The sequence below is a fragment of the Hippocampus guttulatus genome, chromosome 9 (genome assembly GCF_054856545.1).
Source record: "Hippocampus guttulatus isolate MCC_2025c chromosome 9, RoL_Hgut_1.0, whole genome shotgun sequence".
Classification (NCBI taxonomy): Eukaryota; Metazoa; Chordata; class Actinopteri; order Syngnathiformes; family Syngnathidae; genus Hippocampus; species Hippocampus guttulatus.
This window is the reverse complement of record NC_141269.1, coordinates 1687763-1699663: the sequence shown is the minus strand read 5'-3', so window position 1 is coordinate 1699663 and position 11901 is coordinate 1687763. Positions and strand designations below refer to the sequence as shown.

Here is an 11901-nt window from a genome sequence, read left to right as displayed (position 1 = left end):
TGGTGTGCTTGTGGCTTGATCAAACTGGCAATTACTAATTTAACTACATAGAAGCTGGGTTTAAGGTTTCAAGTTAGGGTGTCAAATTGGGGTTCTGGTTTCGAACCCGGATTAGGGTTTTATTGGGTTTCCAAACCAGGGTTAATATTTCAGGTTAGTGTTTCAAGTTAAGATAGGGTTAACAAGATAGGGTTCTACTTTCAAGCTTCAGTTGGTGTTTAAAGCCATGGTAAGCGTTTAATAGTAGGGTTTAAAATATAGTTTAGAGTTTCCAGACAGGTTAAGTCCTTCAAAGTAGTGTACCAAACTTGGGGTTCAATGTTTGGTTAGGGCTTTCAGGTAGGGTTAGACATTGGGATTTCAAGCTTCGGTTAGAGTTCCAACAACATTTAGGGTTTCAGGCTGGATTAATTGTGTCAGTAAAGGGTTTCAAGCCAATATTTCTATTTTAAATTAAGGTTTCAAGACTTGATTCAGTTTTCTCTGAGGTTTCAAATGGGGGTTACAGGTTCCAATTATGCAATTAAAGTAGGGTTTCAAACCTGAGTTGGGCTTTAAAAAAATAATAATTAAAGCAAAGTGCAGAAACGTGACGATGCTCACAACGTTTTATTTTCGATCCAACATTTAAAACATTAAAAATTGTCAAAATGGTATCACCTAAAATAAAAAAAGATTAAATACATTTTGCCACTTGATGCATATGATTGTTGACAGCTGACCTTCAACAAAAAGGACTGAAATGTTTTCGTACAACATGCAACACTGTCTTATTATCTATTATTCTTCACGCTGAACGAAATGGCAGTAACAACGGCCCCCAGTAGGGGGAGCGCTGAGCTTTAAATTTGGACATTCTGCCCAGCAACAAGGACGCAGCAACGTAAAAAATGTAAAAAAAAATAGACTGAAGGCATCCAGGGTGGGGAAAAAATATCTCTATCTCCCACCTACACTTTCACACTGTTTTTGTAAAAATCAATAATAACCATCACAAGCATACAGTTCTTAAAGATTCTTGAATTCAAATGAGGTGCCACTTTCGAGAGACCCTTTGCACCGCCCCATTCTGAGGAATGGGTTTGTTGCACTCCTTTAACATTTATGATTCTCAAAACATTACAAGTTTTCTCGTAATTTAACAATTTCTCGCTCAGAAAAGAAGGTGTTCAAAATACTAAGGCGTTCTTCCAAAATTTACTTTATTCTCGAAGTTTCAATTTTTTTTTTCTTCCACAGAGTATTTTTTTAACGTGAAAATGTGTTTGCCAATATTTAGACATTTGTTGTCTTGCGAAATTATGACTTTTTTGCTGGTATACAAAAAAAAAGACAAGCTTAGTCTCAACCTTGAACGTCCTGAGGTGGCGTGTGGCGCTTTCCTACCAGAGCGCCCTCTGCTGATCAAAGCCACAACCTGACTGCACCACATGCGTTCGATTCCTACCGGATAGCTCGAGCCAGCGGAGTTTTCCCTTCTTCGGGCCCAGGGGTAAAGAAAAAAAATTGGCCGGTCCTTTGTGGGTCCCGCGCGTCAAGAAGAGTTTGGGGGTCGCCGGCATCAGAGGGCGAAGAAGAGGATGAGGACGACAATCATGATGGCGACCAGCACGGCGATAGCGCACCACTGCCGCCGACCTGCCCCACAACACAGGCAGCTGTCAAAAGCCGTCCGTGTGTGCGTGTGTGCGTGCGTGCGTGCGTGCGTGCGTTACGTACTGCTGGTCATGTGCGAGACCTTCTCTATCTTTTTGAGCACAGAGTCCATACGTGACGACGTCTGGTCCATCTCGTCGGCAAAGTCCCCCAACATGCTGGAAGGACAAGTGAAGATGAAAACAAATATGTATACAGTATATATTACATTGATACAAACAGTGCGACCAGGCTGGCCTGTGAATAGCGAAAATCTGCATAATTGGCGGCCATTTTACTAACACGGTGGGGTGCGGACCCATTCAAGGACGGTTTGATTTGAAAGTGGAACCATTTGATCCGGTTCAACTCAGTAGGATTAAGATTGGATATGGTCGGGCTCAGTTCGAGGGGGGGATGACGTCATTATTTTTTTGTTGCCATTTCCGGCCAAAATATGTGTAATATTGCTGTAATATTATTATTTTTTTGTTGTAAAATGACAATGCTATTCTTACATTTTGCTGAGGAAATATTGTTTTGGACCATGCTGACGTACGCCCCAAACAAACAGGGAACATGAAATATGGCGGACTCGGACCAGCGAAAGTGAAGAAGTGCCTGTTCTGGTGGGTTGATTCTGACTAGTAAATGAGGATGTTTTCGGGATGGAATGCTTCTACCGAAATATGAGAAAAGGATACGGGTAATGGCGTTGCCTTTCTGACTCGGGGGGGGGGGGGGGGGGGGGGGGGGAGACAGCAGCATTTTTGGAAGGAGGTCCCCCACAAAAAAAAAAAAGATGGAGTAGGAGTGTACATTTTGAGCGGCAGTGCCGAGTTGGACTCACACGGCCTGTTCGTCCAGTTCGTCACCGATACGTCCTGACATGTCTTTGAGGACCCGGATGCTTCCGGACACAAGCTCCAGATGATCATCCTGCTCCTGCATAATCAGCTATACATACATACATACACACATACACACACACACACCAACTTTCAGTCCTTTTCAAATGTTCCAGTTCATGGCTTTGGAATGCATTAAGAAAAAAAACAAAAGATTCAAAAATGCTTATGTAATGGAAGGTGAGTTGAGAGCGGTGAGGCTGCAAGGGGTTTTCCACATTAAAACACTTTCAAGAATGATGTAATGGGAAAAAAAAGAGGAACAAAAAAAATAAGGTGCCACCAGTCAGTTTTTACACCGCCAGGGTCACTCAAGTTTTTTAAGCAAGTCTTGCCTGTATTTCTTGCAACATGAAAAAATGTATTCCTGTCAAAACAAGGCCGAGACATTTCAAACCATGTCATTTTAGGGCTGTATCTTGAAATGATTATTATTATAAATTTTATCATAATATCGATCGTGTTCCTGATTGAATGAGTGCTTTATTGCAATAAAATTTGCAACTTTTTGCTCCTGAATTGCAGTGTTGTTATGACCTCAATTTTGGTAGAATTATTACAACTTTTTCAAAGAAAATGCCAATTTAATAAATCTATTAATTTTTTTTAAACTTTGAGTCCTTGCACCAATTTACCTTTTCCGAATGTAATTCAGATGACTTTTTATTGCAATGTTAAAATCTTCCGCCATGATCTCATTCACTCGATGTTTTACCAGTTTTGTGAAAATCTTTTTCATCTCTCGCAATTTTATGATCAATGAATTTTATCACTTGACTCCTCATAATACAATGTCTTTTTGAAACATTGTAAAATCATCATTTTCCCCACAATTACATATTCCCCTCCCGCGACTAAGATGACGTTTTCTCAAAAAATTCGGACTTGCGTCAAAAATGTGGATTTCTTTTCTGCACTGACTCAAAACGGATTTTCTTTCTTTTTATGATTTTCTTTCACAAAAACTATTTTGAGAGCATGATGTTTTCTTCTCAGTCAAGTTTCTTTGTGCCAAATTCTGTCAATACTGATTTTTTTCCCTTGTAATATTGTGACTTCTATTCTCGAAAAATAGAGCTTTATTTTCAAAAGTAGGATTTGGTCATCATAGGAGTAACATTTTGATAAGTCTCCTAACACTAGGACATATTTTCTTTTTGGGAAAAGTAGGACAAAAAACATTGGGAATTTCCTTTTCTTTTCTAAAAAAAAAAATAAAAAAATTCCAAGTGTGTTGTCTTGTCATTGTTTTGAACTTTTATGACAAAGAAAACAAAATAACTGCCTATTAACATAATTACCCCCACCCCTACAAAAACAACTTTTCCTAGGTTTTTTTTGGGTGTGCCTGTCTTACCTGCTGCTGTTCCTGCTGCTCTTGAATGTATCTGGAATTGGCGGACACCAGGTGGGCATCCAGTCGCGTAGAGCGGTCCGATGCCGACGGAGCGAACGACGCCTGGAACCAATGAACAATAACATTTCGAAATAATAATAATGAGCATAATAAGAATGACGTACGTGTCCGTATGTCATCTGGCTTCGGTACTCGTCTGTCCAACCTGCTTGTTTTTTTTCTCTGCCTGAGCCGCAGCCGATGGACTCGACAATTGATCCTTCATCTCCTGCTCACAAGCAAGGAAATAATACAGATTTTTGATTAATAATCAGATTTGTTTGGGGCTGGGGAGCCGGTTGGAGGGTGGTTGTTGATTTGACCTGTACGGACTTCCTGGTCTTCTCCACGAAATCCCTCCTCTCCTGAAGCTCCTCATCGCCAAGGCGGAACTTCCCCGGGTTCGACTCCACGATACCTGCGCTGCACGCTCAGGAAGGAAATGAGCTACGAAGTGTTTCCCCCGTCGCTATGGTGACCATCTAATCGCCATGCTCTCGGGACGGTCAGAGCAGTGATTTGAAAATAAAGACTTTCTCCTGACAAAATTAACATCTGACAGTACCGCTAAATCAGATTCGCTTTTTTGTGAGTTTTTTTTTTTTGTGCCCAATCTGAAAAATATACGCTCGTAAATGTACATTTTTTTGGGGGGGTCATCATATTAAAAAACGTTTGCATTCAACTCTGTATTCTTGTAAAATTGTGATTTTTGTGCGAGTGTCATGGCTTGACTTTCTCGCAATATTATGAATTAATTTTTGAAGTGTAAAATTGTTTTATCATCATCTGACTTTCTCACAATGCTGTAAATCTAGGCCTTCTTTTTCTTCAAAATAAGTCTTTGTCGCAAAATTCTGACTTGATGTTGAATTATTTTTTTCACAAAACTGCAACTTAGTCATTCAAAAAACTGATTTTTTTTTCTTCTCTAGGAATGGTTTCATGTTGAAGATTCACAAGTAGATTCTTATCAGAGGTGTAGGGTTCAATTCCAGGCTCCGGCCTTCCCGTTGCAAGTTTGCATGTTCTCCCCCCGTGTCTGCGTGGGTTTTCTCCGGGTACTCCGGTTTCCTCCTACATTCCGAAAACCTGCACGGCAGGTTCACGGAACACTCGAAATTGTCCCCCGGTGTGATTGTGAGCGCAAATAGTTGTTCGTCAATGTGTGCCCTGCGATGGGCTGGCGACCGGTTCAGGGTGTCCTCCGCTTGCTGCCCGAAAACAGCTGGAATAGGCTCTGGCACACATTGCGAGGAAAAGCAGCTTGCATCATGGATATTCTCGCAAAATTGATTTTTTTTGCAATTTTATGTTAGTATCCTCATCAAATGAAATACTATACTTGTGATGCTCTTTTTGCTTTCTGTCTTTGCAATATTGTGACTGAGGTTAGTGAGGCAAAAGTTTTTTTTCTCCACTTTTACTCTACAAAAAAAATGGTGTGTAATTTATCGTGTAAACAAATGTTTTTTTTCTCTTAATGTGGCAAGCTGCCACAAAATTTTTGTTTTCCCCACACAAAATTCTAAACTCATTCTTATTTAATGTTTTTCTTGCAGCCATAACAGTACAACTTGATATTGTGACTGCGTCTCACGATTTTACAATTATTCTCTTCAAATCAGGATTTTTCTCCCTTGTGCTCTTCATTGTAATGTGCTTTTTCACCGAAATAGTTTGTGGCAGTCATGACTTGATTCACTTTTTATTCTCCTAGTACAGTACTACAACTTTTTCTCCCAAACGTTAAACTTTTATTCTCTTAAAACTGAACTATTTTCCTTGTGATCCGAGTTGCTGCTGCAAAACGACGACGCCACTTTCTCACCCCTTACTGGGAACAACTCCTATTATTGACATTGCTTTGGGGCCTGACAAATTCCTGGAAGCGCACAAAGCTGGTGTTTGTTTTGCAAACAGGACACGTGGTGCCGGTGATGGAGGATACTGATGGTCTCGCTCAGGTCCTCCAGGTCCCAGTCGATGGCTCGCAGACAGTTGCGCAACTCGTTGGTGCTCCAATCCAGCTCATCACGACTCACCTGAACAAATGAATTGTAATATGCTCATTATTTATCAATTAGCATCAATGCCAACTTCATGCTAACGTGAGGACATCAGAGAAGTGATTGGACATTGAATGTGGTATTAACTTCAGTGTTTCCAATGCTTTATCAAATCATGGTGTGAATGTTAATGCAATGCTAGTGTGCCACTCGCCGTGGCCATAAAGAGCGTATGGTGATGACATCAGAATAATTTGTTATCAATGCTAAGAACATGCTAATACTTAGCTCACCTGAGTTCCATCTTGTAGAAGCTCCTCCCACCTGTCAAACAGGCTGCGTGCCCGCGCCGTGGCCTTCTGTACCTCCCTGCACGCGCCGCGCGCACACACACACACACACACACACACACGTTTGTCCAACATTACGTCACTTGCTTATTTTTTAGAACACTTTTTTAACACCGACAAATCCAAACTAAGACACAAGCTAACTTTCTTTCGTAAATTAGCAACTTCTCGTTAAGTGTCCAAAAATAGAGAAAAGAAACCGTTCTTCTGGTCCACAAATAACTCGGCAGATGAAACAAAAGCAAATATGCGGCGCGGAAGTGACTTTGTTTGACCAATGTAAACAGAAAAAAACCCGCACGGACAATCACTGCAGGACTGGGCGACAGCATTGGAGGCTGGTCAGCCATTGCTAGTCGTCCAGTTCTATTCGCTGGAGTAAACTGTGTTTTCTGCTCCCTCGGCGACTCGCCGAATGACACACGTGTCGAACGTGTACTTGCACAGTGTTCCTTGAGTTCTAAACGTTGTTCTGTTGAGTTTTCTCACCCTTTCACGACGAAAAACGGGTCCTCCAGCGACATGCTGCTAGTTCCGGGTGCGTCACCGCGCCGCGCATGCGCATTGGACGTGATGAGGCGTTGAGATTCATTGTGCACTTTGGACACCTTTTTACGTGTCGATGAATGTCTCTGGTATTCATTGAGTAACTTATTTAATATGTATATATTCTACTTTGTATTGACTTATGGGGAGGCTTGTCAAAGTCTAATCAGCGGACAGTAGACGCGAAAAGTCACCATGGCCACACATTCGCATAAAACTGCATGTGACTCCGCTCTGTCCCTGAAAGCAACATCTGACCAGACAGAGACAGACCTCCCAGCCTCGTGTCCGGCCCACCCATCTGTGGCCCCAACCATTCGTGTTCCGTACCACCCTTCCCTCCCACCTTTCTTCCTTCCTTCCTTCCTTCCTTTCTTGCCCTCATCCTGTTTCCTCCCCCTCCTCCCGTCCCATCCTGACTTGTGAGAATTTACAGGCCCCTTCGTCACCCCGCTGCTCATGGTGTGTAGTTTAGTTAAGGCTGCCTATGATAGATAGATAGACAGACAGACATACAGACAGACAGACACTTGAGCCTATCCCAGGCTCTCTTCGGGCGGTAGGCGAGAGACACCCTGAACCGGTCGCCAGCCAATCGCAGGCCACACAGACAAACAACCATTCACCCTCACGATCGCACCTAAGGACAATTTGGAGTGCCCGATCAACCTGCCATGCATGTTTTTAGAATGTGGGAGGCAACCTGGGGAAAACCCACACAGGCTGACGTGCTAACCAGTCGACCACCACGCCGCCCTACAAGCAGAAACCTTTGCTGCAAATTAATTTAGCTCCAGAAAAATCTCAACATTCCAAACCGCACAAAGAGTTCATTCTTATCCTTGACAACCAAAGGCGTGAATTCTGAATCATTCCTCGCCCCACGAACGTTCTTGTTGGTACAAGCCAGATAACATTTGGGCTGCTTTATTTGTCTGTGCCACCGTAGTGAAACGCGCTGCTGCTGAGGAAGAAAATAAAAATAAAAATAAAAACAAGTGAAGAAAAAAAGGCGCTAGGAGTGAGCACTTAACGTGGAGCACTTTATAAATAGACCCGCTGACACTCTTGGTGTCTCCAAGTGTTCCTTGTATGGATGACCTACTTTCCGGTGTCAAAGAGCAGCAGCGTCATGCAGCTTACCCTTGTTGCATTGTAAGCTGCTTTACACACAAACCGCACAACACAAAAACAAACGAAATGCACACGAGCAAAACAAAAACAGCGCACTTTCATGCCGATGCAATAAGTGGAATGGCTGTTAGTTTTGCAGCTGAGCACGCGTGACATTTCAAGAAATACAATGAAGTGCGATTACAAGTCATTTGTGCAAACGACTGTATTCTACACCATCGCACTCGGTGAACTTAGGTGATGGTACAGCCAAGGACACACACAAACATTCCTTGCCAACCATTTGGCCTCAGGCAGAGGCAATGCTACAACACACACACACGCACACATACATACACACACACAGCGTTGCCATAGTGACCAGCCGGGCGCCCGCCCAAAGCGAGGTCACGGCGACTCGTTTTCTGGGAAGCTAACAAGCGCTTTTCAGCATTCAAAAGTAAGAATTGCGTTGACAGAACATGGAAAATTACATTTATCAAAAAAAAAAAAAAATGCCGAGGCAGCGAAGAAAAATAAGCGTGTAAAAATGAATAATGACACCCAAAAATATAATTCACAATAAAACAAACAAATTATACTGTTGAAAGATAAAACGAAGAAAACAACAAAGAAATAAACATTATGGAAAAGAAAATAACTGAAATAAATCATGAAATGTAAAAATAACATCTACAACATATGGAAAAAAATTATATCAATAAAGAACAAACAAAAATCATTCCCCGGCAACGGGGATAAAAAAAAAACCCAATGAGATTGGAAATTTCAATGACAAAATAAGTTCGAAGAATGAAAAATATAATTGACATATAAAAAACTATGATTACGATGATGCACTTTCAAGGGGGTGTCTACAAATACATGAAATAATATTCTAATTAGCATTATCCCGATATGATGCAAGTTGCTTGAAAATAATTTGGCCCTACAATAATACCAATCAAGTACAAAATAGCTCGGCTTTAGGTGACGGTCCGAATGCTACGGGTGAGTTTACACAAGACGCGTTGCGGTGGCTTGTATTAGCGTGTCTATTTTTGCAGCTGTGCGGAGGGATAGCATACATACCAAAATGCAACGATAGGAGCAGCTACGTCTGGAAAGGAAGACATAAACTAGCGTGCTGCATTTGGGTGACATCACAAAGTTGAGCGATCGATACTTTTGGGGTCATATTGAACCCTTTTTGACATTTGACAGCAAAACACAAACATTTTTAATACTTTGGGGGGTTTTTGTATGACTGTCCATCCAAACATTTCTATACGTAAAACAGGTCTGCGGCGCAAAAAAAGGTTTGCGACCTCTGTACTGTGTTATGGTTAGGGGTTAAAAATATCCATGTCATCACACATTAGCTGCCTATAATTGGTTCAACCTGTAACATGTTTTTGATCCAAAAGCGAATGGTGCAAAACATAAAAATGTCAGACAGTCTTAGAATACATTTTGGAAAGATCTGTAATTCATAATTTGATATCCACAATTATTATGAGGGTATTATTGACCAAAAACATTTTTAAATACAAGCAATTGAATCATGACTTCTACCAGCGTAGTTTTTTTTTCTTATACAGTATCTGTACTTTTATAAGTATAGAGTACTTTAACCACTTCAGATTAAATGTGACTGAAGTGTGTCATCGCAACACTCTCAATTTAACGGTATTTATAGAGCACTTTTTTTTTTTTTTTGAAACGAACTCCAGTTGTAACACAGATCATTTCCGACGGACCATTAAGGCGTCATGACGTGACATGCCTTTTGACCCGCCATCTGGTAACCTGGGTAACCTTGTTTACAGCGGCCGTCGCACCATATATGGTGCTCTGGTGACGTTACCACAGCTGGTGAGGGAGGAGGAAGCCAGAGGAGTACTGGGGGGGAGGGGTGGTGACGTCACCGCTTTTCCACTGCGCGTGTTCCCCCCTCCCCTCTGCACAACCACGACGGGACTTTACAACCGGATAGGCCATATATGGCAGGGTAGTGACGTCGTGAGTCATATGTGCGCCCGAGAGAAACTCCTGTGAAATTTGAGACGCCCCCCCCCCCTTTCTTACTTCCTCACCCACACGCAAATTCTCCGAGCTGCCGAGTAACCAGAAGATAAACACGTGACATCATTCAGCGAAACTATCCTTTGGATCCCTGCACAAAGTAATCTAAAAAATATTCAACCTCAGCCTCCCGTCGTTATCGTGCGAAAACAGCTTTGACTAAATGATTTAATGTTTTTTTTTTTACATGTCATTTAATCATCACAAACCTGAAAATAACACAACTGTTTTTGCGAACATAACTTAAAAATCTTTCGAGGCGAAATGCGTTCCTAAAGCGCAATGCGGAAAGAGAAGTTAAAAGTCGAGAAGGGTGAGAATTCGGGCTAGACAGAACAGATGGTGTGTGCGCGCGTGCATGCGTTTGTGTGAGCGTGTTTGTGTGTGGCAGGTGTGGGCGGTGCCTGTTTTGTCACTGCCTGAGGAATTCGGCGTGACGTCACAGAGTAGATAAATTGTCTCCCTGCCTCTCACGCTCTCAACTCTGCGCCGTCGTGAACGTGAAGAAGGTTTGTTTTACAGAAATAAAAAGAACCGACAACGAAACTTTTGAAAGTCAACTTTTTGTTGTTGTTTTCGTAAGTCGTCAGTCGAGCTCGTTTTGTGTAAGGGGGAGAAAAACAACAACAAGGAAGTAACATAAGGTCAAGGAAACGATGAGTGACACAACAACGGAGACAACAATGGAGGTGAATGCGGAGGCCCGGCGGATTCTTGCCGTGTCCATAAGCAAGCTGTACGCGTCCCGGAGCCAGCGAGGCGGCCTGAGACTCCACCGGAGCCTCCTCCTCTCCCTGGTCATGCGCTCCGCCCGGGACATCTATCACTCGTCGGTGCCACCGGCCGAACCCATGGACACAAGCCCGGAGGAGCCGGCTGAGCGCGACTTGGAGTCGGGGCCCCAGCCGGACGAGACCTCCGCCGAGTTGAGCCTGACAGCGCGGGGAGGTGCGCACCGGGAGGAAGAGGAAGAACCCGCCGAGGACAAAGAGAACCAGAGCCCGACGAGGTGCTCGAGGAAGCGGCGGGGGAAGACGTCGGTGGCGCCGCACTTCCTCCCTAGTAAGAGGGCGAGGCTGGAGCCCGGGGAGGAGCGACACGCCGCGCTGCCACCACCGCCGCCGGTCAGCTGCCGAATCGGCCCCGCCGAGTCCCTCACCTCGCTCTCCCTGAACCGGGTCATACCGGCCTGCTGAGAGGTGTGAGACGCGGAGGCTCCACGGGACATGGAGCGCTGTTTTCCCTACACTTTGGAAGCGGCCTGGAGGCCACGTCGACGCTCTCGGGACGGGAATGATCCCCGGCCGGCCCGAGTGGAGAGAGCTCCCCGGGCGAGGGGGCCCTGCGTGGAGGAGCTTCGGTTCGGGTCGAACGAGCGACCACTTACTTTCCAGCTGAGTCACACGAACACACGGTGGACCCGCCAGGACACTCAGTGACTCATAACAGAAATGAGGTGTTTACCCAACACACTCGCATGTACACTGCTGCTGTGGACCAACAACATGGTGCTTAAATAAAATAAAAAGATGCCGTTTGCATCTTTTGGGACTTTGTGTCTATTCAATGAATGCCCAAATGACGTCATATACCTCACCTGTAAAGCTGCTTTTTTTTTGTGGTGTTAATAAATGAGTTTTCAAGTGAACAAGTCAGCGCCTCTGTGGTGGTGATTGTTGTCCAGACAGGAAGTTGCCAATGTGGGTCAATCCTCCAGTGTGTCCACCATAAAACAGGCTTTGCTAATCTAACACACACACACACACACACACACACGCACACACGCACGCACACACACACGCGGTCACTCCACTTCCTGTGGATTACAACAAAATTGTGAATCACATCCTCCAGGCGTG

At 43.7% G+C, this 11901-nt stretch overlaps 2 protein-coding genes across 2 annotated transcripts; one reads left to right on the top strand and one right to left on the bottom strand.

Annotated features, from left to right (window-relative positions):
* Window positions 1-590: 590 nt before the first annotated feature.
* Window positions 591-7090, bottom strand: stx10 (syntaxin 10). The gene is made up of 9 exons (XM_086119363.1): window positions 6788-7090; window positions 6242-6317; window positions 5891-5984; window positions 4263-4357; window positions 4106-4168; window positions 3901-4002; window positions 2486-2592; window positions 1720-1814; window positions 591-1638 (listed from the first exon to the last, which is right to left on the bottom strand). Exons 1-9 carry the CDS (start codon window positions 6820-6822, stop codon window positions 1562-1564), a joined length of 744 nt encoding a protein of 247 aa, XP_085975489.1. The 5' UTR covers window positions 6823-7090; the 3' UTR covers window positions 591-1561.
* A 3407-nt stretch (window positions 7091-10497) lies between these two features.
* ier2b (immediate early response 2b) lies at window positions 10498-11694 on the top strand. The gene has a single exon (XM_086119364.1). It carries the CDS (start codon window positions 10699-10701, stop codon window positions 11236-11238), a length of 540 nt encoding a protein of 179 aa, XP_085975490.1. The 5' UTR covers window positions 10498-10698; the 3' UTR covers window positions 11239-11694.
* Window positions 11695-11901: the final 207 nt, after the last annotated feature.